Here is a 27,955-nt window from a genome sequence, read left to right as displayed (position 1 = left end):
TAACAATAAAAATACTCCATCTGCCCGAAGAACTAAGCACTAATAATTTTTGCCTCTAAATTTACCCTTTAAAATTGCTACACCTGCAGAATGATTACTACCATATCACATCCACATATCGTTGCCCCACTGGATTTTTCAAAACTAAAAGTCTGATCCAGATGCATGTGTCTCTTGGTTGAAATAAAAATCACAAAAATATTTTCTATAAAAGAAAAAGATTGCTTTTCTTTTATTCAAATTTCTCCTACCTCTAACATTATGAGAGAATGTTATAATTCTATAACTCATTCTCACAGAACTTCAGACACCAATCTTTACCTTGTACCATGCTGTAGGCATCTGTAAAACAAAGTCAAAAACAAAAGTCGTTGCCTACTTCACAAAAATCTCCTTCCCATCCACAAACACTCCAGTTCCAAAATTTATTCCCTCCATTCTTCTTTTCGTGTAGCTTCAACAATTGGCCAATGCTGACTCCTGATTTTCTTATCAACTGCCGTCAGATCTTCTGCAAACCACAACTTCTTTGTGTGCCGTCTATGTAGTATGTGTAATTACTCTCAAATAACTTAATGGATTTGTGTACCTTGTCCACCTGTGTACATGCATAGTATTTGTTTATTTTTTTATAATTTAGATGTCATGAAATAAAATGTCTTAAAACCTTGAGAATCAGGTCACCCTATTTGTAAACCCCAAACGAAACATGAGAAATTGAGTCGAAATTTTATTTTTCGTTTCTTAAGCTAATCGAAAAAACGAGCAGTCTTTTCACTTATTTCATTCAATTTCAAAACGGATAGCCTTATTTCATTAGGCAGAGTTCATCAGGTGAACTGACGAGGGCAGCAATGGGCCACTTATGCATCTAGCCTGTACCGTAATTGTTGAAAGAAGAAGAACTTTAAGTAAAATTAGAAGTCGGCTGTTCGTTGTTTTATAGAAAGAGCTGTGAGCTTTTCCGCATAATGGATTCAGTAATAAGGATTATTCAAGGTTTTTCGTTTCTAGTTTTTATTTATTTATTTTGCAATGTAATTTACTTGATTTGTCTATAATTGGCGATTTGTTGTTTTGACATTTAGGGGATACTAAATGGGACATACGCCATCAAATATGGAACTACATCGAAGTGAAAAACCTGGCCAGTTTCCCTCGACCTGTGCAGAACAGAATTCCCAATTTCAAGGTATATTTAAGACCGGGGCAATCCGATTTTTATTTAGTACATTATTTTGAGGCGCCAATACTTGCATATACATGTATACCACTCGCATATACATGTATACTATTGAACGTTACCATTCTACCATCTCACTAGATTTAAATGAAGTAAAAAACAGCATTCTGCCTTTGGACAGTGTTAAACTGCAGTAGTGCATTAAATAATTAACAAGTGGTAAACTACTCACTGCATCATATAATTAACAACACATATTGTTTTGGTTTAGTACAGTTGGCTTTCGCACTGTCTTTTTTGCAAGTGAACCATAAATTGTAAACAAAACCACAGGTATGCTAAGGTAATCCATTATTTGGACAGAAATCTCAAGTAGGAAAAAAACAAGAATTTTAAAAACAAAGTGTTGGAGCTTGTTTAGTTATAGAGAGCCTTTATAGTGCAATTGTTATTGTTTTACAGATTTTTTTGTTTTCACTTAATAACGCAATATGAATCCGTCGGAGAGAGCATGCTCTCATACATGGCATAGTGCTGACATTGCACTGCACAGAAAATGGACTACCGGTAGGTAAAAAGACAGTGAAAGTGAGACTTAACAAAAATATATAAATACATGTAAAAATAAAAGTAATGAAGCACAACTTGATGAGCAAAACTAAATGGTAACATACATAATTAAACAGATTGTTTATATCAACAGAAATTTGTAATATAAGGATTCTTTGGACTGTTGGTTTAAGAATCAGCTCATCCCTCTATAATAGACTCACAGATCTGCACTGTTAATTTTGAATCAAGTTCCAATAGCCGCGTTTCCATTGTCGGGTCAAAAACGAGCGTGCTTGTGCGTGCCAGAGCCAGTAGCGTTTCCGCTGTCATTTCTGGGGCCTGATCGTGCCTGGTCGCTTGTTAATTTGGGGCCAAAGCGGGCCACCTAGGTGGAGCTAGAGGTGTGGGTATAAACAAAGGCGTACACTTCTCCTTTTCTATCATAATCGTGTATTTGTTTAGTAACATTTTTATCTTGTCTGCCCTCTGTGAATAAAATATCCGAGGCTATTATTAGTTATTACACACACTGGCCTGACAGTGGAAAAGCGGCTAATGAAATCTAATCTAGTACTATTCCCAAATTCAGGGTGCACTGGAGGCATGTGCCAAAGTGCAACTCTTAGAGGTCTTTACCAATGCTGCTGTGGTCAAGGTAGCTCCAGATAAACCATTAGAGGGAGTTCGACTAGCTTCTTTGCAGGTATGTTGTTTTTATTGCTTGCTGTCAACTGCATTCTACATCAACCTGTGTGGTATTTTACATGTATAACAAAAATAATTTACTAATACTATGACATAATTCATATTCCATTTTATGTTTGAATGCAGGCAAAAAAAACATTGCTTGTTCCAACACCTCGTCTAAGAACTGGGCTGTTTAACAGGATCATTCCACCAAACAGTGCAACCAAAAATGAACTGCGTATTTGTTCTAGATCTCAGGTAAAGTCATGTGTATATATATTTAGATGTCATGTGATTTTTGTGTATCTGCAGTCTCTTACATCTGTTCCAACTGACAAACTCTTTGTGCTTAAGCATATTAAAGAGTTGAGTATTCCAGTCGGTTTAGAAGACAAAGTTCAGGTGGATCTTGTTGTAGTTGGATCAGTGGCTGTATCTGAAAAAGGTAACTCTACATCTTAGGACAACTTGATAATTAAATCGTATCATATGCAATGATGCTATCTAATGTCAATAGGCTACAGAATTGGAAAAGGTGAAGGCTTTGCAGACATGGAATATGCTATGATGGCATGCATGGGAGCTGTGTGTGATTCCACTGTGGTTGTCACTATTGTTCATGATTGCCAGGTTAGTAATATGTTATGTAATAACTCTCTGGTTTTACTCATTGTGGTGAATCCAAAGAAAAATGTCTAAAATTAAACCTTGAAATAAACACTGTAATAATAATAATAATAATAATAATAATAATAATAATAATAATAATAATAAAGTGCTAAAAGAAAAGTTTAGGTAGTGTGTACATTTTAGCAGCATCTAGCGATGAAGTTGCGAATTGCAACCAATGGCTCAGTCCCCCACGCAGAAACCTGCTTTAGAAAAGCTACAGTGGCTGATAGGTTTCTATATAAAGGTAGATTAAGGAATATTATTTACTTAATTAGTCAATAACATTGTGTTACTGCAAATATTATTGTTACTTGTCATCATGTCAGTGTTTATTTGCAAGAAGAGGGTTGAGATGAAACACTTATGGTAGTGAAGTTTGTCCGTTTACGGCTACTTATAGAAACATGGTGGCAAGTTCCATGTAAGAATTGCTCATTCTTATACTAATATAAGTAATATACACTTAACACGTAATTATGTAAGGTCTTTTCACACTTCTATATATTATATTGCATTTCTGTCAATGAATCCTTCTAAATATTACACATTGTACCTTTAAAGGACAGTAATTATGGTTTAAGAGGTATTAAATTTAAGACCACATGAGAGTGAGCTGCCGCTTCATTGATATGTATGTATATATATATGTATATACAGTGCCCTCCATAATTATTGCACCCCTGGTTAAAATGTGTTCTTTAGCTTCTAAAAATTCTGTTTTGTTCTAAATAACATAGGACCACAATGGAAAAAGAGGAAATTCCAACCTTTAATTCAAGTGCATTTATTCAGTGGAAAAAAAAATTAGATTAAAATCCCACAACCCCCTTTTGCCAACAGAACAGCACCTAATCTTCTCCTATAATGTTTCACAAGATTAGAGAACACAGAAAGAGAGATCTTCGACCATTCCTCTTTGCACAATGTCTCTAAATCATCCAGTGACCTGACTCCTCTCCTCTTCAGCTCACTCCACAGGTTTTCAATGGGGTTGAGGTCGGGGGACTGAGATGGCCATGGGAGGAGCTTGATTCTGTGTGTGGTGAACCATTTCTGTGTAGATTTGACCATATGTTTTGGGTCATTATCTTGCTGAAAGACCCAGTGACGACCCATCTTCAGCTTTCGGGCAGAGGCCACCAGATTTTGCTTTAAAATGTCCTGGTATTTCAAAGCATTCATAATGCCATGCACCCTAACAAGGTTCCCAGGGCCTCTGTAAGAGAAACAGCCCCACAGCATCACCGATCCTCCCCCATACTTCACAGTGGGCATGAGGTGCTTTTCTGCATACTCATCTTTTGTGTTCCGCCATACCCACTTAGAGTGTTTGTTGCCAAAAGCTCTATCTTGGTCTCATCTGACCAAAGGACACGGTCCCAGTTGAAGCCCCAGTACCGCTTATCAAACTACAAACGTGCGTTTATGATTGTGACTGAGAAAAGTTTTTTCCTTGCATGCCTCCCAAAGAGCTTGTTGGCATGTATATAGCGTCTGATGGTTGTTTTGGAGACTTTGTGACCCCAAGATGCTATCATTTGTTGCAGTTCTTTAACAGTGAGCTTTGGAGAATTTTTTTCTCTTACCATCCTCCTCACTGTGCGTGGAGGCAAAATAAACTTGCGTCCTCGTCCAGGCTTGTTTACTACTGTTCCAGATTTTTAAACTTCTTAATGATTCCTCTCACAGTAGATATGGGCAGCTGCAGGCGGGTGGCTATTTTCTTGTACCCATTACCTGACTTGTGAAGGTCGACACACATCTGCCTTACTTGAATGGTGTGTTCCTTTGTCTTTCCCATGTTGAAGAGTGGATAAGAGAAATGGCCTCTGTGTCACGTCATATTTATACCCCAGGGAAGCAGGAAGTGATAAATTGCTAATTAAATGTTCCTAGATATTCTGATCAACTTTGTAAACTACTGTAGAAATGACAGAAATACTTCAATTACATTTATTTTATAGGAATTGTTAGGGGTGCCAATAATTGTGGAACAAGTTATTTTATGAAAAATAATTATTTGTTAGTCAGGGATTTTTATTTCCCCTTAAAATTAATTTTATATTCACGTTATATTTTTCTGCAATTTTCAGTGTGACAATATGCTTCTGCAATAAAAATTGAATTTATTTTAAGGCTTTTAACACATCTTAACCAGGGGTGCCAATAATTATGGAGGGCACTGTATATATGTATGTATGTATGTATGTGTGTATGTGTGTGTGTGTGTGTGTGTGTGTGTGTCTCAATCAATCAGTTTTATTTATATAGCACCTTTAATAATACAGATTGTGTTAAAACTTTGAACATTATTACGTAGGAGAATAGAGTGAAAGTAATTTATAATGAAAAGATTAAACACTTTTTTATATTAAATGCAGATACGTCTGTATAATCAAATTAATAATCGCTAAAAAATTAAGTGTCCCCAACTAAGCAAGTCAAAGATGACAGCGTTGCTGATCCCCCATCTGAACTGGATATAGATTGAGAAACAGAATTTAAAAATAACAGTATTAGCATATATTCTATTCGTTTTACGAAGTGATGAGTACATTGTGCATTATGGGGAGTGTTCCTGGTTCCGGCTGACCAATTAATGCAGCCTAACAATACTGTAATAGGATAACAGATTTGAATGTATTTGTGTGTCATGTATAAGCTAGGCTAAAGAGATGGGTCTTTAATGTAGATTTAAATTGACAGAGTGTGTCTGCTTACCGAACAGTGTTAGGGAGATTGTTCCACAGTTTGGGTGCTAAATAGGAAAAGGATCTGCTGCCCACTCTCAATTTTGATATTCTAGGTATTATCAAATGGCCAGAGTTTTGAGAATGCAGCGGATGTGAAGGACTATAGTGTGAAAAGAGCTTGTTCGTATTGAGGAGGTATGCCTTGAAGGCTTTATGAGTAATTAACAAGATTTTTAAGATCTATCCAATGTTTAATAGGAGTCAGTGCAGTGTGGACAGAACCAGGCTAATATGATCATACTTCCTGATTCTAAGACCCTAGGACTTGCTGCTGTGTTTTGGACCATCTGGATTTTATCAAGCGTGCAGAACAACCACCTAATAAAGCACTACAACAGTCTAACCTTGAGGCCAGAAAGGCATGAATTAACATTTCTGCATTTGACATTCAGAGCATAGGTCATAATTTAGGCATAATTTTAAAAATGCAGTTTTACAGATGCTAGAAACATGGTTTTCAGCTGATTGCTACCAAACCATACACCTTGGTTCCTAACTGATGAAGAAGAATTAACAGAGCAGCCATCTTTGTAGTTTTAATCTTTACTCTTGTCATATACAGCGTTTAAGGAGAATGAGCATGAGCTCGGACCTATGCCCTGTACTCTTAGAATTGATTTAAACTAAATAGTAAATAGTAGTAATAACATTAGAACAAATAAATAAATATAAACAATTGCCCAAACAAAACGATGATAGAAATGAAATTAGGAAGAAAAAATTACTCGCCTTCCAGTTTTATGCATTCTGTTAGTTGCTCTATTTGGTGTGTTTCATTGGGCCATTAATAAATATAGAGCTGAGTATCATCAGCAGTCATATCATATAACTATAAAAGCTATCGCCATGTCTCCTAATAATATCTTTCAGAGGTAACAAGCAAAGTGTGAAAAGTAGTGGCCCTAGTTCTGAGCCTTAAGGTACTCCATATTTCACTTGTGATTGATATGATACATTTTCATTTACTGCTACAAGCTGATGGCAGTCAGATAAGTATGATATGAACTATGCTAAGTCACTTCCACTAATGCCAACATAGTTTTCTAGTTTATTCAAGAGAATGTTGTGGTTGATAGTGTTGAACATAGTGCTGAGATCCAATAACACTAATTAAGAGATACAGCCACGATCAGATGACCGAAGCAAGTTATTTGTAACTCTAATGAGAGCAGTCTCAGTACTATGGTATGGTCTAAATCCTGATTGGAAATCCTCACAGATACCATTTTTCTCTAAGAAGGAATATAGCTATGAGGATACTACCTTTTCTAGTATCTTTGACAGAAAAGAGAGATTCGATATTGGTCTGTAATTCACTTGTCTTTGGGGTCAGGATGTGTTGTTATTTTTAACAACAGGTTTTGGGGACGTATCCTAATGACAACAATGAATTAATAATAGTCAAAAATGGATCTATGACTGGGAGCAGTTCTTTTAATAGTTTAGATGGAATAGGGCCTAATATGCATGTTGGTTTAGATGATTTAACAGATTAAGTTTGTATAATTCTTCCTCTCCTATAGTAGAGAATGAGTGGAATTTTTGAGGGGGTGAATAAAAGCCTCCTGTAGCAAATCCTGAGTTTTTGTAATCCATATTTCAAACATGAGTTTTTTTTTTTTTTTTTTTTCTGCTGACAGTTGAATCCGGAAGCTGATAGGGTGGCTGATGTATCATGTATGGGTCGCATGATTAGTGAAGGGTCCAAAGAGAGAACAAAACAAAAAAGCCATTCATGAATTAGAAGCACAAACCAAGGATTTATGAAAGAAATGTTGGACCATTCCGATATAAGCCAAGGGGAGACTGGTTTTCCTTTGCTAAAATAAGGAAACACATTCCTAAATATCCCAGAATCGCGCACTCGACCCATACATGACACATCATCTGCCTAATCGGCTCCCGAATTCAACTGTTAGCAGTCACAAGAAAAAAAATGTATATTATGTTTGAAATATCGTTATTTAACTTACTAAAAACACTTGGATTTGCAACAGTAGGCCTTTATTCACCCCCAGAGCCTCTGTGAGGGACATTTTATTATAAATTTGGCAATAAATTCTTCTTAACTGCAAGATCAAAAACATTACTTGTTATAACTCCGACTGGATTTGTCTGAAAAAAAAGTCACCTACACTTAGATCACTCAAATGTAAGTAATAGACTAATTTTCATTTTTGGGTGAACTTTCCTTTTAAGTAATATAAATACGCATATATTTTTTAAAGTTAATTTTACTTTTGGATAACTTCAAGTGTGCAGGATTCTTTATGCTGGTACAGCAGATTGAAAATGTAGTATGATGAAAACAGTGTAAGTTTTTACACTGGCTAAAACAGGTTAAGCTGTATACACATAAAAATGTTAGTGGGTGCAGTAGAGAAATCAGGGTCGCATTAGTAGTCTTTACTAAAAATCATTAGTTCATTTTTTTGGGTACATTTTATTTTTAAAAAATGTATTACATTAATTGTAGGTATTGATAAATTTTATATTTACATAAAGCCTTATAATTAAGAAATTGTACTAGTTAATTTAAGAAATAAACAATAACAGCATTTCAATGTTTCAATGTGTATTGCTCATAAAAACAGGTAGCACAATGTTGTTTGTTAACACCTGTGAAAATTGCTTACAGTAACAGGAACACATAGTATTCAACAATATGCCATATCCTTCTGAATGACAGGACTGGATAAGCATTAAAACTTGAGTCAAGTCTCTAAAACGTAAAGATGACCACTGAACACTGTTAAACTTTACATCACTTACTGCAATGACAGGACATTTTGAACAAGATAATCTGTTCAGAGATTAATTGCAACTCAAGTGCAACTCAAGAACAATACAAGAACAACAGCCATTCCTGTCAAAATTGCAAATTAAATTGCAAGCTGTTTTTTTTTAATGTTTGTAACTTGGGCTTTAAGTCAGTGTGCCCGAACATGAGAAGTATTTGTTGGATGAATTGGAATGTGTTCTTTATCGATTTGGGGTAGTTAAGATGCAGTGCATATGTAAGTCCAAAAGAAAACACATTGCTTTTGACAAATCTTTAATGCTTTCCATCACAACTTCTCCCTCAGTGAAAATCTTGAATGAGGCTGGACTGAGATGCAGAGAAGATGGAGTCACAGCACCTTCATGCTAAACGAGGAGGATTTTTTTAATAATATTATATGTGTACAATGGAACAACCTTGGTTTGTTTTAAAAGCTGTGTCACCAGCTGTCCGATACTCCCTCTCTTAGATCGAAAGATCTCAATTAGAGGAAGACTGTGTTGATCAATTCCTGCTTGAGTTTCTTTCCCACAATCCTGTTAAACTCCATGAACACCTGCAAAATAAGAGTACAGAATAGAGAGCATTATATTTACACACCCGTATGCCGTCCAAGATGTAGATAAAATAATGAAATTGAACAATTGTAATTCATACAAAATCCATATAAAATAGGTGTCTTGTTAATTTGCATTATATGGGCCAAAAATTGTGATAATCTGAAGAAAGTCATCAGGATGAGACTGTAAATGACAATGAACAATGGAATCAAATAATAAAAGAAACCTAGATGAGTTATAAGTCTCTTGAACAAACCTGATCCTCCGTAAAAAGGGAAGGCCAGCGTTCCACCATCTGGCTTATGGCAGGCTCGGTCTCCACCACTTCTCTTCTTCTTAGTGCAAATGTAAGTTCCATTTTCTCTTTCACAAGTTGTCCATTTGGTGTTTGTTTCTGCATTTCATCGACCAAGAGGGCATCCTCAAGGCCTGTCTGATCAAATCCATCTGGAAAGTTGGGTAAGAAGTTGAGTTCGCCTTTTTTGCCTTAATATTTTTGTTTGCTGGTTCTCCTGGACTTGAATACCCTCCACACTTACCAGCATTTACAGCAACATCACGGCGTCCTGATTGTCTGCGCTTTGACCTGTAGTTAGCCATTTTATATTTTAAACTGTTCTTCCAACCACTGCAGCTACTGGTTGAGCCTTTCTCTTGGAGACAAGGATGCTTGTTTATCAGTGCTGCTGCAGCTTTTTCAAACTGAGTATTGTTTGGATATGCTGTGAAGCCATACATACTCTCTTCCAATATCTCAAGGACCTTGTGTTTAAGATCTTTTGTTATTTTAAGGAGTGTTCCATCCCTAAGATACAGCAGATTTGCTTGTCTGAGTCTATACTCGACATCACTGTGGCTGTCATCTAAGCTTTCTACAGATGCTGAAACAGGAACCAGCTCAATTACTGGGATGACTTGGATTGTTGCTTTTTCAGGGAGATCTGCAATATCTGACAGACTGAATAGTTTGTTAAATTCAGAATCTTTGTACTGGATACTGAAGCTATAATGAAGTTCCAGCAATTCCTTAATATTGCTCATCATTTCCTCCACTGTAGCAGGCCTCCTATTTAGGTGAACTTTCTTATATCTGCCTCAGTGAGAATGACCCTTAATCTTCTGCTCTGCCATCTGCATCACAAAAAGCTTGTTAAAATATGAATGTTCTCATATAAATTCATAAAACTTCCACTTCCACTGCATCTTCACATGAACCTGTGAAAACAGAGCACAAGCAATTTTTTGTATGAGTTGCATGTGCAATTCCACTATAAAAGTTAATGGTAATTTTAAAAGTTAGCACCAACTAATGATCTTGTTTTTTAAACTGTTCCATAGGTTACTACTACTCTATAAGAAAAAAAAACATCACTCATGCGAAACTTAAAGTAGCACATTTTACCTATTAGCATAATACACAAAATAAATACGCTAGCATTAGCCACACGTAAAGCACGTGAGTTACATGTGTGGACTCGTGCAAACCAACAGAAATAAATCTAGACCAACGAAATACACACGTAGTAGCTAAACTGTGAACATACAAAAACACTCGGGATAATGTTACATTCTATGAAATTACATAAATAGCTAAATTAAAAGTTAACGTTATAACTAAACTGTGAACCAACAGGAAAAAAAAAGCGTCTATCGGCATATTAACACTGTTACCTTTTTTAGAGCTTAACATCGGTCCAGATATTGGGTTACCACTTTCGTCAAGAAAGATATCTACAGATAATATCCTTTTATTAACTCACCGATTCACGTTGCTTTCAAACGTTAACCGTTAACACGTCAGTCCATCTCTTCAGGGAAGCCGCTGATCTCTGCTTCAAAAAGCCCCTCCCACCACTCTTCAAAAACTTAAAATACAGAGTGATGTCTACTTAACTTGATCCTGCAGGCAATAAGTCGTCTGAATAGTGCAAACAACTACTATTTTTTAGCAGTGACAACTAAAAAAACAAAACAATAAAGAATAAGTAATGACTGTTTAAAATCTTTAATTTAGACAAAATCCGGGTTAAGAGTGTACCAAACTACAAAGATACTCTCTTGAGAGCAAATGCAAATAAATCGGTAACGAAAGCATTCATTGACACTGGCATGACATTAGGGCTGCGTTTATCTTTTGCTTTCATCTGACATAGATTGGAATTTGATGCACACATGTAAACACGAGATCTGATTTTATCGCATCCGATCTGGGCTACTTCCAAATGTGGATTTTAATCACACATATCCAATTCGCCGCAGAACTTCTAATGCAAGGGCGACACGTTTGCCCATAAGACAGCAGTACTGGTGTGCTGTAGCATTTTATTGAGGTGGGAACTTTATATGCAAGAAATTGCATAACATTCAGGAGCTGGTTTTCAAATTGTCATTTCATAGCTATAATAGTTTGCTACTAATATCTACATTAGGCTGTATTTCTCACCAATGAGGTGATAACGTAGCTGTTTGTAGCCTATTAAATCAACAAGCTTCAGCTGCTTCACTATTAGTCTACTCATGTGCATTCTCTGTCTCTTGTTAATTCATTAAAAATACTATCTTACAGTGCTACTTTTCTAAATAATTCCTCAAGCTGTAGATAAAATTACATGACAGTTACATTTATTTTCCTGTGTTTATCCATTCAGTCAGATTTTGTGCTGTAAAACATCCATGACAACTGTCGTCCATGCTGGAAAATAATAACGGCCACTCGACGTAAATTATATAAATGATTTTAATAGCACGGCCATTCAGAACCTGATTGTCTACCTTGTGCATAAATCACATGGGAATAATGTAAACACTGATATTGGATACCAGTCGTGACTAAAGTTAATGTAAATAGGCAGGCCAAAATGGGCCAGCCTATGTTTCTATCATTTAGCTCCTGATTGCATGTGATGTTTTGCCTTGCCTGATAAAAAAAATTACGATACATGCCTTTTTCAAAATAAACGGAATGTTTAACACAATGTCTTCAGGGAGTCCGAAATGCCGAAAGACATGGTGGAATAATGGCGGTAGGCAATCCACATAAGGCAATTAATTTGCAGGCTTTACAAAATCGATTGACTACCAGCAGGATGGTGGTATACCCACTGGACGGAGGGAGGTCGGTGGGAAAGTCCACCCCAATATAGGACTATGGTCGACGTGGGATCGGCAAGAGTAGGAGCTTTCCTTCGGGTAAGCAGTGTGGAGTGGATGTGATGGCACAGACTTAACATACCTTGACGTATTGGCCGACATCCCGGACCATGTTGGGCCACCAATAGTTTTGGAGAAGTGAGAGGGTTCGGTAGCTACCTGGGTGCCCGGATACTGGAGAGGTGTGGACAGAATCCAGAAGGGGTGGGCGGAGTGCGGATGGTACAAAGAGTCTCGCTTCTGGACCTCACGGCAGAGCAGGTTCGGACTGGGTGGCTTCTGAGGTTGGTAAGATGGATTCTGGTTCCTCATGTACTGGATCAGATTGGTGCAGACGGGAGAGGGCATATGCCTTAAGGTTCTTATGGCCGGGTTGATAGAAAATCTTAAAATTGAATCGAGTGAAGAACAGGGCCTACTTGGCTCGACGGGGGTTTAGTTGCTTGGCTTCTCTGAGGTACTGCAAGTTCTTGTGGTCAGTTATGACTTTGAATTGGTGTTCAGCTTCCTCCAGCCAGTGATGCCATTCCTCTAAGGCAAGCTTAATCGCCTGGAGTTCCCGGTTGCCCACATTATAATTCCCAACGGGGACAGTTTCCTCGAAGTAGGCACTAGGGTGGAGTACTGGGGTTTCCCCTCGCCACTGTGACAGAGTGGCACCTATACCCAGAGTAGCCCACGAATTGGGACATAGCTATTGTTGCCATGTCACTATCATATTTTAGCAAATGGAGCAATCACCAAACAAACCACATATTAACAACACTAACATCAAATACAGGATTTTCAATCACCTGGGCCTGGTAACTTTCAATAATTAAGGGAAACATGCATTCTACTATCAAAGAATGAGAATATCCTGTCTTTGAAAATGTCCTGAGCTCACAGACAAATGTTTTTTTGTGTTTTTTTTTTTACACATTTAACCTGATTTCTGTGTTTAGGTTGTGGACATTCCAAAGGAACTAATTGAAAGCCATGACCTCACAGTTGACTTTATTCTAACTCCAACAAGAATCATTAAAACTGAATGTAGACACCCAAAACCACAAGGCATCATTTGGTCAAAGGTATGTGTATCTACCTTGTCTTAAAAAGACTGTTTTTAATTTTTAAGATGTTTAGCTTAAGATGTAATTTCTCTGTGTGTATGTGTGTTACTTGTTTAAGATTCACTGTCAAAATAACTTTTTTTTTCTGTAATAATGCATTTTTAGTTAATTTTTAAATGGCATCTGTAAGCCCCTGACCACCAAATTGGTGAGATTAGCTCAGGCTGTCCACTCAGGAAATACGGCAGGCGGGTTTAGGTGGAACAGAACTCAAATTTCTTTATTTTGTAACAGGGTGAGGGAGAGGGGTTGGGAGAAAACTATAACTAAAAGCTGTTCCTTCTTTGCTGGCTGGTCTCCTGGCAGCCCATCAATTTCCTGAGGGGAATGCAGAAGAAAAGGGAGTTAGTGAGAGGTGTCCAGGCTACTCACGGCCACACTGCACTTCTGTGGTTCAGGGGTTCCAGCATTCAGCCTCTGCTCGTCTGCCTTTGCCCCCCTACTGAGGCTTCTCCATCCTCTTATGTGGTGGTTCCTGATCGCACCCAACAGCCTGCAGCTGAGGCTCCTATTAGCGAAGCAAGGATGAACACCTGTGTGGGAGCTATCCTTGGTCCTGATTACCTGGTGACCCCATTCTTGTGGGGTTCTCCATGGTGCTGAAAGTGCTCAGGCTGCCTTGTGGGGGACCATTACTCTTCGGGCCACCACACATCCAATCAGCACATAAAGACAATGAGATCATCTGTTGCTCGTTCACCGTTTTTTACCAATCTTTTTTACCAAAGGTAATTCTCAAATGTAGTCTGTGCATTTGGCTGTATTAGCTGCATTTATAATTTTGAAAATTTTTGAAGCAGTTTTGTTCGTTAAATATAGTTGTTGTTTTTTTTTTTTTTTTTTTGTGTGTGCCTCCAACACCGTGGCACATAGTGAGCTTATGCCTTGTCAAATCATCACGACTTGCCTAAAAAAAAAGAAATCAATAGATATACTTAACGGTTCAAGCATAGTAAAATGTTTCAACATTAATACATGCATTGAATTATCGTACCTGTGCTATAATAATAAATTTGTGATGCTATATGAGGGTATATCCAAGTTTATGCAAGCTAAGTGGAAGGTACCAGCGCAATCACTTGCATTTTTTTCAGTGGAAACAAAATAGCGTTCACTGACATGTAAGGGTCCCCTTTTCCTATAGCTTTACAAAAATTACCTCGTCAGTTGGTCCCCTTTCTGTCATGATCACTGTCTCGCAACCATTCCCCAACGAGCATCGAAAGTCCACTGAATCTCAAACCAGTTAACATCCCCCCCTGTTATAATGATCTCTTGGATGTTTTCAGTAAAACAAAAGCCACACAGTCACCCCCACATCGACCCTGGGATTGTGCTTTAGATCTCTTACCCAATGCTATGCCTCCCAGAAGCAAGATATATCCACTTTCCAGGGCCGAAACTCAAGCCATGGAGGAATACATAACGGAAGCCCTTGATTCAGGTTTCATTTGTCCCTCGACCTCTCCAGCAGCTGCAGGGTTTTTCTTTTTGAAGAAAAAAGATGGAGGTCTGAGACCTTGTATTGACTATTGGGGACTAAATAACTTAACTGTCAAATTCCGTTACCCCCTTCCTTTATTACCATCTGCACTAGAACAACTGCACGAGGCAACCATCTACACCACGCTTGATCTAAGAAGCGCCTACAATCTTATCTGCATCAAGGAGGGTGACGAGTGGAAAACCGAGCACTGGGAGGCACTACGAATATCTTATGTCGTATGGCCTGGCCAACGCCCCAGCAGTGTTCCAGTCGTTCATTAATGAGATATTCAAGAATGTGATTGATCAATTTGTCATAGCATACATTGATGACATCCTTATCTACTCAAAATCTGAATCCGAACACGTCCGCCAAGTTAGAACTGTTCTGTCAAGACTTCTGGAAAATCAGCTCTACGTCAAGGCGGAAAAGTGTGAGTTCCATGTCACTCAGACCTCGTTCCTGGGGTATAACATAAGTCACCAGGGACTCAAGATGAATGAGGTAAATGTACAAGCAGTAACCGATTGGCCTCAACCCAATACTGTGAAGGAAGTGCAGAGGTTTTTAGGTTTTGCCAATTTCTATAGACGTTTCTATAGGATGTTTTAAAGGTTCTCTACAAAGTTTTCAGTATCAGTTGAAAACATGAAATACAGTTGAATGAAAATTTAATTTTACTTTAAAGCAGATGTCAGCTTACCACAAAGAAGGACAAACCACATCCAACAGGAGTAACTGTGGACGCAAGAAGCAGCTGTCTAAAAGGGATGTCTGGGTGCTAACCTGCACTGTATCCAAAAAAACATAAAACCACAGCTGCTCAACTCACTACAGACTTAAATATGCACCTTAACTCTCCTGTTTCCTCCAAAACCGTCCGTCAGGAGCTGCACAGGGTCAGTATACATGGCCGGGCTGCTATAGCCAAACCTTGGTGGATCAGTGATGGTTTGAGCTGCAATATCATGGCATCCCCTAGGCTCAATACATGTGCTAGATGGGTGTGTCACTGCCAAGGACTAACAAACCCTTCTGGAGGCCATGTGCACCCAATTGTTCAAACATTGCATCCTGAAGGCAGTGCTGTGTATCGGGATGATAATGCACCAATACACACAGCAAGAATAGTGACGGAGTGGTTTGATGAACATGAAAGTGAAAGTTGAACATCTCCCATGGCCTGCACAGTCACTAGATTTAAATATCATTGAGAAACTTTGGGGTGTTTTGGAGGAGCGAGTCAGGAAACATTTTCCTCCACCAGCATCACGTAGTAACCTGGCCACTATTCTGCAAGAAGAATGGCTCAAACTTCCTTCTGACCACTATGCAGAACTTGTATTTGTCATTCCCAAGACTAATTGATGTCATACACCATACTAATGAATTATTGTGGTTTCAAACCAGGCGTTTCAGTGTTATTGTCCAACCCCTGTGTGTGTATGTGTGTGTGTGTGTGTGTAAGGGTCCTTTTTCCTGAAGAACGGAATCCAGAGGCCCTGGTCGAAGGTTAATGCGCGTTCGGTCTTTTCCTTGCGTTTCTTAAAAATTACTTATATTTATTAATCTTTTGCTATTCCAATTTTAATACTGACTCTTCACATAATTTTATCTGACTCAATCTTTCGCGATTTTAGTTAAATCTGTAACTGCTGATTTGGATCATTAATTAACTATAATACTTATAAAACTATAAAACGATTTTGACTTATCGTTCGTTAGGAGTCTGGTCACTTAAAGACCTGTCTGGGCTAGTCTTATTGCATTACAGGTTTTTGATTTAGCTCCTTACACACGTGTGTGTGTGTGTTGTTTTATGTTGCTCAAATCTCCTACACCTTCTACCTTATTTAGTTTATCCTCAGGGTAGTCGAGTCGATAAATCAGTATCAAACACAACCACAATGTGTTCACAATACAAGGTACTTTTCAAATAAACAAGGCAAACTTACAAAATCGTTAAAACTTCCTGTTTCCCTCAACCACCCCTGTCTTGGAAATTTGCTCTAGTCTTTGCTCTCTTATCTTAAAGTTTATGTATTGAACATAACACATTTTCTCTTTGTCATACTTGCAGAGTTTGACATACACTTGTCCTGTTTCTGTTCATTCATTTGAAATACGTTAAGATAGAGATCATCCCAAGGTCATTTGTTTCTAGCTTTCAAAATTTTGCTTTACAATAATTAGCTTATTTCTGACAACTAACCAATTAGCCGAATCACAGCGCTTTGTTTCATAATAGTTAAATATTGTATGAATTTTTCTCTCATTGATTTTCTATTGTTAATTTTCATGGCAGCAACAGCAACTTTATTAGATGCATGACATGTTGAATGTAAATTACCAATAGTGGGTTTACCCTTCTTACACCTTTTCATAGATGAACACTTCTCTGTCTAAGCCCAACACTTAGCTCCAGATTCCCTTGTCCTGTAAAATATAACACAAAACTGAAATTCTAAAGTAATTTAGAGACTCCGTTTCTTTAATTATTCTTTCATAACACTTTTCCTTGTTTCTCTGCTTTATATCTTATGCTCTGAAATTTGTTACATCTCTTTGTTTCAAAGTGAATTTGGTAGTTCCACTGAGCATACTTAGTTTCTCTTATTTCTGGTCCATTCATAGACAATCTACTAGCTGTTTTATTGCTTTAATAATTCATTCCTAGTTATTGCATATTTCTTCATGCATGAAAGAAACTCTTTTGTGATCTCTCTTATATATAACCCACTAATGCAGGCATATTACGTTTTAGAAAAAGTAATTTTACCTATTCAGTTACCTATTCATGTCTAATTAAGTCCTGTTTCATACATACATGGTAATGACATGCAGTGAAATGTTCTTTACAAACTGTCCAGCATCAAAATAGAAAACAAAATTTAAATATATATATATATATATATATATATATATATATATATATATATATATAAAAATATAAAAATATGTATAAAAAGAAGTGTGCAAAGTAAAGTATAAAAAAATAAAGTATAGAATATAAAATATAAAGTATAAGATATAAAGTGTAAAGTGAGCAAAGTAATGTCCAATGCAAAAGTGGCTAGTGCAATTGTCCAAATGTAAGTGGCGAGTATCTGGGGAAAGAGGGTGGACATGGGAATCCCGGAGATTAGGTACTGGGTGTTCTCTGGTTCAGACTCCGAATGGCCTCATCCCCAAGAAGCTCCTCCTCATTCTCTCTGTGTTAGCACACAATGTAGGTCTTGGCCAGATGCAGCCAACAGGACAACATCATCCGCAAAAAGCAGAGATGCTATCCTGTGGTCACCAAACCAGACCCCTTAACCTGGCTGCACCTAAAAAATCGGCTATAAAAATAATGAACAGGACCGTGACGGAAGGGCAGCCCTTTCGAGTCCAACATGCACTGGGAACAAGTCTTAATGCCGGCAATGCGAACCAAGCTCCTGCTCTGATCATACAGAGACCGGCCAGCCCTTAACAAGGCCCCTTACCCCGTATTCCCAGAGCACCCCCACAGGACACCGTGGGGAACCTGTTCAATGCCTTCTCCAAATCCACAAAACACATGTGGACTGGTTGGGCAAACTCCCAGGAACCCTCCAGTATCCTGAAGAGGGTATAGAGCTGGTCCAGTGTGCCACGTCCAGAACGAAACCCGCATTGTTCCTCTTGAAGCTGAGGTTCGACTATCGGACAGATTCTCCTCTCCAGTACCCTGGCATAGACTTTCCCAGGGAGGCTGGGGAGTGTGATTTCCCCTATGGTTGGAGCACACCCTCCGGTCCCCTTCTTAAAAAGAGGAACCACCACCCCAGTCTGTCAGTCCATAGGCCACGCGATGCTGCAGAAGCGTGTCAGCCAAGACAGCCCCACAACACCCAGACACCTGAGGTACTCCGAGCGGATCTTGTCCACTCCTGGTTCCTTGCCACCGAGGAGCTTCTCAACAACCTTAGTGACCTCAGCCAGGGTGATGGTCGAGTCCTCCCGGGTCCCCGGCCTCAGTTCCTCAATGGAAGGGATTGAGGAGATCCTCAAAGTATTCCTTCCACTGCCTGACAATATCCCCAGTCGAGGTTAGCAGGTTCCCATCAGCACTGTATACGGTGTTGGCAGGGCAGTGCTTCCCTTCTCTGAGGCGTCGGACGGTTTGCCAGAACTTCTTTGAGGCCGCCCAATAGTCCTTTCCCATGGCCTCCCGAACTCCTCCCAGACCTGAGTTTTTGCCTGCACAACCGCCCGGCAGTGGTCTGCTTGGCCCACCAGTACCTGTCAGCTGCCTCAGGAGTCCCACGAGCCAACCAGGCCCGATAGGACTCCTTCTTCAACTTGACATGTATGCACCGGAGACTTTACGGCCACAGCTCCAGACGACTGCGCTGACCAAAGAGTCCACTCTGACTCAATGTCTCCAGCCTCCCTCGGGATCTGGTCAAAGTTCTGCCGGGGCGGGAGCTGAAGATCTCCTGACAGGGGTCTCTGCTAGCATCACCAACATGAGAGTTGAAGTCCCCCAGCAGGACGATAGAGTCACCGGTTGGAGCACTTTCCAGCACCCCTCCCAAGGACTACAAGAAGGCCGGGTACTCTACACTGCCATTTGGCCCGTGGGCACAAATGACAGTGAGAGTCCTCCCCCAACCTGAAGTCGCAGGGAGGCGACCCTCTTGTCCACCGGGGTAAACTCCAACACATGGCGGCTAAGCTGGGGTCTTTAAGCAAGCCCACACCAGCCCGCTGCCTCTCACTGCGGGCAACACCAGAGTAGTGAAGAGTCCATCCCCTTTTGAGGAGATGGGTTCCAGAGCCGAAGCTGCCCGTGGAGGTGAGCACGACTATCTCTAGCCGGTATCTCTCTACCTCCCGCAACAACTCAGGCTTGAGGGAGGTGATGTTCCATGTCCAGATTCTGTGTCCAGGGGTTGGGTTGCCGAGGTCCCCGTTTCGACTGCCGCCCAAACCACAAGGCACTGGCCCCCTACGGTCCGTCCTGCACGTGGTGGGCCCACAGGAGGACGGCCCCACACCGCTGTTTCGGGCTGAGCCCGTCCGGGTCCCGTGGGGCAAGACCCAGCCACCAGGCGCCCGCATGCCGGCCCTAGCCCCAGGCCTGGCTCCATGGCGGGGCCCCAGCTGAGACCTGAGGATGTTTCCTTTTCATGCCAAAGTATAACCTCTAATTTCGCATAATGAAGTGACATCACCTAACCAAGATTATATAAGACAAACTTTGGCATGTTTGACACACATGCTTCAACAACCAGTCAAACATGTTCTCATTAGCGCTTTTGAGTGTAGCATCGAGAGTAGCTTTTAATAAGGGAACACATAGTGATGTAGCTAATGGGGCTGAGTGGGGATTGTGGTTGGAAGAACAGTGTAAGTTAAGCATAAAACAAATTTAAGTGGAGGAGTGGGAATTTTCTTTTCACCTCATTTAAGAGTCGATGTTTTGAGTACAGAAGAATCAATAACTGGTGGTCTCCTGGTAGTTAAAGCTGATATTGATGGTGTATGAAAGATTTTATTTTTTTTATAAAATATATTTTTTGGTTTATTAAGTAATGTGCTTAAGAAATGCTTTAATGATGGAAATATTATAGTTGGGGTGGATTGGAACTATACACAAGATTTTACAGTCGATCGAAAAACTGATGAGCCTCATATTCAGTCATCATCTTGTTTATCAATGTTGATAAGGACAACTAATCTTTTGGACATATGGAGGGTTTAATGTGAGGTAATATACATGGGTTAAGGTGAATAAAACAGTTCGTTTTCTAGTCTATTCAAAAGATAGCGCAGCAGATGATGTGTGCGTGTTTCTTATATGCAGCAGCATAACTTCTAATGAGTAATGCTTAAAGCCTGCCCTCTGAGAAATACTGAGAATATTGTTCTAAATTGCAGCAACACCTCCCGCTTTTTTTTTTATTTTACTTTTATCATTTACCTCCTCTGTATTATAAACAGTTTTTATTTGTTCAACAAAATTGAATTGTTGCTTTTAATTTGGTTTGGACATGTTTTTATAGAGTTTTCTATAGAGACTGTGAACAGACTATAGTGTCTATAGTGTGATGTCTAGGTGAAAGAATGTCTATGTGCTGAGAATTAACTGCCTTCTGTGATGTGAGGTGCTAGCAGACGATGTGGTTAGCCAGTCTGTTTGCTTCCTGACCTGAGCCCTAGCTCGTCAACTGTGAGCTCCAAAACGATGTGCTATATTTCTAGAGAGAAGAGCGGCACCACCCCAGGAGGGATGAAGATGATTTCATTTCTACAGATCAGGTCTGCCCTAGAAATGTTGCAGTTATATAAGTAACCCTCGCTCCCTGAAGGGAATGGAGACGTTTTGTTGTGATGACAGGCTGGGGTCTTGTTTAGAGCCCTTATTAGCTCTGATAAGAGAAAGCGCTAATGAAATTTGGCAAGTGGTTAACTAATCCTGAGCCCCCTCCCTATAACGCGAGTATAAATAGGCTACAGGTGTAACCAAACCGAGTCTCAGCTCTCAGCAATGGTTTACATAATGTCTACATTTCCAAAGACTTCTATCAGAAGGACTTCCAACCTTGCAAGAGGGTGCAAACCTCTTCTACAGGTGGCAGAACAATGGGGAAGCGGACTTTCTGTGAAGGAAGCTACAGAGACTGCATCTTAACCAAGGGAGGGTGATGTGGAAACTAGTGTTGCTGCTGACCTCAGGATGGGGCAGTAAGCATACAACTTATCTCAGAATGGAGAGGAACGACTGGCAGCAGAGACAGACAGAAGACACTGGTTCACAAGAAGAAACCTTACCATGGAATATACATGTGTATCTACTCTGCTAGGTCTGACTTCCGAGGGTGTCGGTGGATGTATTAATGATGATTAATGGAGCAGCAAGCGTGACACTGGCCAGTTCTTCCCACCAATCACCTGGTACGCAACACACTGCAGTACCTTACGAAGGTGTCTGGTGTCACCCAGCCTGCAGCTCTGCAGATGTCTGCCATAAAAAAACAAAGGAGAAACACCAACGCAAAAGAGGAGGCAACACTCTGGGTGGAGCCTTTGAAAACATTTCAGTGGAACCAAATTCTAACCTCTGAACAGCACTGATTGAGTGCGCTCTTCTGTGAGGCACGCTGTCATACTCACAGAGTCTAACTCCAGACCCTTTGCAAGACAGAAGCGTTCCGGGCTGCCACAGAAGTCTTGAGAATGCCACTGAATCTGGGAGGTCGCTGGGCGAATTGGATCACATAGCCAAGCCTAATCGTCTGGATAAGCCAATGCGAATGGTTGGGTTGTGTCATCCACACGTCCAAACTCCTTGCGAGTGGCACCATCGGAGTCACCGATGTACCAAGGCATGTGTAGCCATGAACAGTCAGAGAAGGCAGCACTGAACGTCTGGAGCTCCACAGACTGTCTGGATGCCTTACAGAGCTGGCCAGAGGTACGTGGGTAAGCGTAGCGCCCCCTAACCGTCATCTCTTGGCCACTAACAATGCTGTGGGAGAGAGTGAAAAAGAAATGTATCAGACACTGTCACACCACGGACCAGAAGGATGAGGAAATTGCTCTTTTTCTGAGACATTGGGTAGCAGAACAGAAAGAAAATGAAACGGCAGATTCTCCACCCAGCCCTCCTCCGGGGGAAAGGAGTGGGGCTTTGTTCACCATCTCCAAAAGAGCAAGTCCTCGCCTCTCCAGGCCATCTGTCTCGGGGTCTCTTTGTTGTCTTCCTAGAGGACTTGGAGGCTACCTGGAGCAGACCGGGCACTGCATTCCTGCGTGATGCTCGACACAACGGCCTTGAAGGGGTTCAGCGCAAGGCGGAGCGAATGTTGTTGTTGCAAGGGGGTGCCCTCAGGGATGAGCAGGCCAAGAAGAAAATCCACGGCAGAGTGGTGGCAGCTGGAGGATCACGCCAGGGAGGATGTGCTGAATCGCCTCGGCCTGCTGTTGTACACCGAGAACTGCTTAGCAAAGGCCTCAACAGTATAGTGAGTAGCCCAGTCTGGGAAATTGGAGCATCCAAGAAGCAATTTTTGTCAGCGTAACGCATCTCGGCCAGGTTGAGCCATAGATGGTGCTCATGAACTTCTTCGCCCGTACAGCGAAGTCGGTCGTCCTGCATCAAGCCCGGGTTGGAGCCACCCTCATGGAGCTCTTTCAATGCCTTGGCTTGGTGGACATGCAGGATTGCCATGGCATGCAGGGCAGAGGCGGCTTGGCCCGCTGTCCTATGGTCCTTAGCAGCGAGAGCTGTCGTGGTACTACAGGCTTTGGATAGGAGCCTGGGACGATTCTGCCAAGTGGTGGCATTTTGCGGGCACAAGTGCACAATAACTGCTCTCTCCACCTTGGGATGAAAACGGTATTATTCTGTGGACACAACATTCAACCATCAAAACTCAGCAGTCTGCTGTAAATCTCATCCTCATGGTAAGCAGGGAGGGGGAGAAGCCATTTACTCACAGTGAGTGATGAAAAATTAACTTACCACTGTGATGAGATGAGCTTGTAAAAGCGGAGTGAACAAGCACGAGGGAGAAATGAAACAGAGCAGGAAAAGAAAACAATAAAAGGTGTGTAAACGTGTGGGAATGAGAGTGATAAGTTGACCAGCTAATGAGTGCTAATGCACTGCACAGTTTTAGATTAAAAGCCAACGATCAACAGTCAAACTTGTTAGATTAGTTTGATAGTATTAGTGCTAAGGAGATAATTAAGTTATATTTGATCGCTAAAAAGAACAGAGAGTGATAAATAGAAGAGCCAAGCTACACAGAGCTACAAACACTAAGCTACAAACACACAAACCTCTCGGCAGACAGGAGCAACACACACACATACACCCCCCTGTGAAACTACTGCTCAAGTCCTACTTGGAGAGTTCGTTGTGATAGATGAGCTTGTTGATTGGCATTTTTAGGACATGAAAACTAAACTGATAACACCTAACACATGACAACACCAGTGCTGCTTCAGCTCTGCATGACTGGCCAGTGTGAAACAGAACACAGTGCATTTTATCTTCTCGCTGATAGTTATAAGCAGAGAACAGTGGATATTATGTTTGTAAGCATAAATTCATCTCTGCACATGGTAAGAATGACATATCTATACTGCACAAAATTGCATTTAAAGAGTCATTAGCAAATATTTCAACAATAAGATATACTTACAGTTGCTAAATCAGAAGTGCTAGATTGCCACAGCAAAGTAGGAACTGAACTTTTTTTTTTTTAAGGAATAACCTTTATGCACAATTAGCCTTGTAGGCTACTCCACTAGGTTCACGGAACTGTTGTTCACAAAATGTGCTGCAAAAATTTAAACATTTGGGTTTGCTGAATAATTGCTTTTGCACTGGCATAGAAAAGGCTGCCACAACCCAACTGGAGTTTCTGAACCATGCCTTCATTTCATTAAGTTTAGCATTATGCAAATATTTCCAAATTATGATGTAGACATGTGGGGGCATGTTTTAATGAGATGTTTTAGCCTGGTCTGGATCAGCCTTTTTAGATAATCTTTTTTATAATTTATTTTTTTTATACAGGGACAATGCACAACAAAAGTGCTATGCCAGAGTTAGCTATAAAGCTAATTTGCATCAGCAGTTGAACTTTAATTAATATTTGTGGAATCGAATATGGATAATTCGAGTTTGGTTTCATGAAATGTATAGAATACACTTTTTTGGCTAATCCATTCAACATCTAGTACAATTAAAGGTATCTTACTAATTCTGTTTATTTTGTGATCAGCAAAATTTTGGTATCCACTTATTCTTTTATCTGACTTGATTCTTAATTTTGAGCTGGTTAGCACAGATCTGTGCAGAGTTTGACTTTAAAAATACATAACACGCAACGACTAATGAAAACAGAAGGTTTATTGAACTATACTTATACTAAAATGACTATGTTAAGAATGAACACACACACATTAACACGCGCACACATATACAAACAGTTTGGGAAGGAATTGATTAAGGAAGTCCAGAGTCTATATGCTAGTTCTAAGATTGCAACCCATGAGAATTCATCAAAGCAGAGGTTTAGCTTATCGTTAGCTTTTCACTTTACACCATTCAGTTATAGGAGGGAAATTTTGTCTGCGTTATCGAAACTGCGTGCTGGCTTCTTTGAGGGAATCCTAGCTTCTCTGATTGGTTGTGGCGCTTGTCTTGGATGACGTCTTTGGGATTTACCAGGCTTTGGAAGTTTCCAGAGTTGAAGCTGCAGAGGGTCAATGGACTATACCATGTCTAAACCGAATGCGAACAGTGCAAGAACATACAAAACAAAATAATGCTATAATTTTAATCAGTGATGTTTTCTACACTGGATACTGAGCGGCGTGACAAATCTCTGACAAAAAACTACTGCACTTCTATTTATAATGATTTTCAACAGTTACTTTGTTGAAAATCATTTTAAAAAAATGTTGAAAATCAGTGTAGGCCGCCTTTAGCTGTAGATACAGTGTTACTAACCAATCGGGAAGCAACCTTGGTGTCCGATCACAGACCTTTTTTTCCAATGCTCATCTGATATTAATACGGACCTGCTTCTTGTCAGACGTTTTGCTCTTCTGTTTTCTCTATCTTTCTGTCTCTCGGCTGTTCACTGAACGCTTTCTCCTCCACATCATGAATAGACACGCCCCTTACAGCTGACTGGCTACAACTTGGTTTTGTTACTCAGCCCGACTCAGTTTTCTAAAGCGTTTTTGAAAAAATAACAAGAAAAATAGATTTATAGAAATTAACTTTTAGAAATAGAAATGAAAATTTATGCTAAAATACCAAATTACTAAAACTTGATTATAATTAACTAATGTTTTCAGTTACACAGAGAAAAACTGAAGAAAATACCCATTCTGAAGAAACTGAAAGAACTGGAGCAGCAAGTTGGGAAATATGCATCTTTAAAGACCACGCTTGCTAAAGACGATGAAACTAAGAAATCCTAAGAGCTATGTGCTTTATTGTCAACCCAAATCAACCCAAAGGGCTCAGAGAGATGGAAGAGAATATGCTGGCAGTGGACAAAGCAAAAGAGCAATCCTGCTGATGAAACCGTTACAGAGCACACTCATCTTTTCAGAGGTTTTTCATTAATGGCCACATCCTATATGCTGTGAAAAGGAACCAAACACCCTGGGAGGATACCAAAAAGGGTGGTGGTAATAGATTATTTTTTGGAGGATAGTTGTAATCAAGAGTTCTGATCTGTACACTTTTCTAAACAAAATTCAAATAAATGTACTGTGTGTGTGCCACTGGTTAATGTTTACACAAAGAACTTATAATATAAGATGGGAAAATGTGTCATAAAATGTGAGTTTTGCTGTGGCTTGAGCAAAATAGTGTTTTTAAAATGTCTATTATGTATTTCTTGTTTAGATTTCTTGTTAACAGTGTTAGGTAAATGAGTACATTTTATGATACAAGCTATTCTATAAATATACTTCTGTGCTTGTACACTGTAATTGTGTTGATAGATTTGTGAACATTATTATTATTAAATTTATTTAAAATTAATTTAAATTTATTATTATTATTAATGAAAACTTATTTAAATTTCTGTATATTTTCTACTGGCTGAAGGAAACAGATATGTTCTTATTAGATTTTTTTAAGTCTAATAATAGTAGTAAAGTGAACATGAGAAATTTAGACTCATTAATTAACTATAATATTTACTAGTTTCGACTTATCGTTCGTTAGGAGTCTGGGTCGCTTAGAGACCTTGTTTGGCCAGAACAGACTCACGACACATCTGGGCTAGTCCAGGTCTTAGTCAGAGGCTACCCCGTAGATCGCTTACCTTAATGCAGCCATCTCCTCGATAGGGAACGCATAAAAAATTACTCTTTTTGAGTCTAAGTAATAGCTTGCTAAGCCAGTTTGGTGGCCAGAAGTCAAGATCTCAAGGCGGCTCCATCCATCAATCGTTGATCTGACTCACCCTAGCACGCCAACAATGTGGAAAACCTCAGAAGTCACTAACCTACTAGAAAAGTTATTTCAGACAATATTATAAGTTAACCAAGATTAAAATGTATTTTGCCAGGCAAGAACAGTTTCCAAATTGGTATAATTGATAAACATTTGCACAACTGATCAGCAGTACAAAAATAACACAAAACAAAATAAAACAAACTTAAAAGGTCAGTATACCTGGTCTTTAAAAAGTACATGTAGTGTATGAGGACATACACCACACTATGGGCCGATCTGGCTACAGAATCGCGCCTTGTTGTGTTTTGTCATTTTCCTTATATACTCAGACCAGACAAAGAGATACCAAATGTAGCTATAAAAACCTTTTGGTGTTTAGGTTCCTGTGCTCCATGGTCACACCTGGCTGGAACACGTTCAGAGACCCAAAAGGAGGACACACCTCCTTCTCAGCAGAACATAGTTCTACCAAGTTCTTAATCTTTTCCATAATATAAGTGATTACTGTGAAATTGAGACCAATTTACCAATCGCACTGAGACCTTTCAAATGACACCAAACATGAAAGTGAAGAACAATAGGTTCATAAGACACGTGATCTATAATGCCTTGTTCCTAATGAACTTTAAACCAAGTCTTTTTGGGCAGAAGGAGTGGGGGCAGGAAGAGCAGAGGTGAAGAGGGTGTCATAAACACAACAGGGGGAGTGGTGGTGTTGTTTACTCTCTTTTTGAAGTCCTTTTGTTCTTTTGGATATCCCTTCTCAGATCAGTCTTAATGCATATACAGGTTTTGATTCACCTCCTTACAATTCCTTCCATTGGACAGATTACACAGCAGATTTAGAGTGTGTTCATGCTGGAGACGTGTTCTTTCAAGGAACTATGATTACATACATGACCTGGAAATGTTTTTTATGATATAATAATGTACATTTATTTAATACATTTTCCTATAAGGATGGAGCTCTTAATTTTTAAATCATCTAATAATAATCAACCAAATGTTTTTACTTAAATATAATTTGCATTACTGCAGAGATATGTTAAACCA

General features: G+C 39.6%; 1 protein-coding gene across 3 annotated transcripts; it reads left to right on the top strand.

Moving 5' to 3' along the window:
• The first annotated feature begins 858 nt into the window (after positions 1-858).
• Positions 859-26,471, top strand: LOC122341188 (methenyltetrahydrofolate synthase domain-containing protein-like). 3 transcript variants are annotated; one of them, XM_043234540.1, is made up of 8 exons: positions 859-999; positions 1,089-1,192; positions 2,325-2,438; positions 2,567-2,680; positions 2,777-2,867; positions 2,940-3,052; positions 13,284-13,409; positions 25,786-26,471. In XM_043234540.1, the coding sequence occupies exons 1-8, from the start codon at positions 972-974 to the stop codon at positions 25,909-25,911; spliced, it is 816 nt and encodes a 271-aa protein (XP_043090475.1). In that variant the 5' UTR covers positions 859-971; the 3' UTR covers positions 25,912-26,471. The 3 variants fall into 3 exon arrangements, with proteins under 3 accessions (XP_043090475.1, XP_043090473.1, XP_043090476.1); XM_043234538.1 differs by lacking the exon at positions 25,786-26,471 and adding an exon at positions 13,758-14,110; XM_043234541.1 differs by lacking the exon at positions 25,786-26,471 and adding an exon at positions 13,850-13,966.
• The last annotated feature ends 1,484 nt before the right edge of the window (positions 26,472-27,955 follow it).

Source organism: Puntigrus tetrazona, unplaced genomic scaffold, assembly GCF_018831695.1.
Source record: "Puntigrus tetrazona isolate hp1 unplaced genomic scaffold, ASM1883169v1 S000001164, whole genome shotgun sequence".
NCBI classification, from domain to species: domain Eukaryota; kingdom Metazoa; phylum Chordata; class Actinopteri; order Cypriniformes; family Cyprinidae; genus Puntigrus; species Puntigrus tetrazona.
Note: the sequence above shows the minus strand (reverse complement) of the source record. Positions and strands in the feature narration are given on the sequence as shown.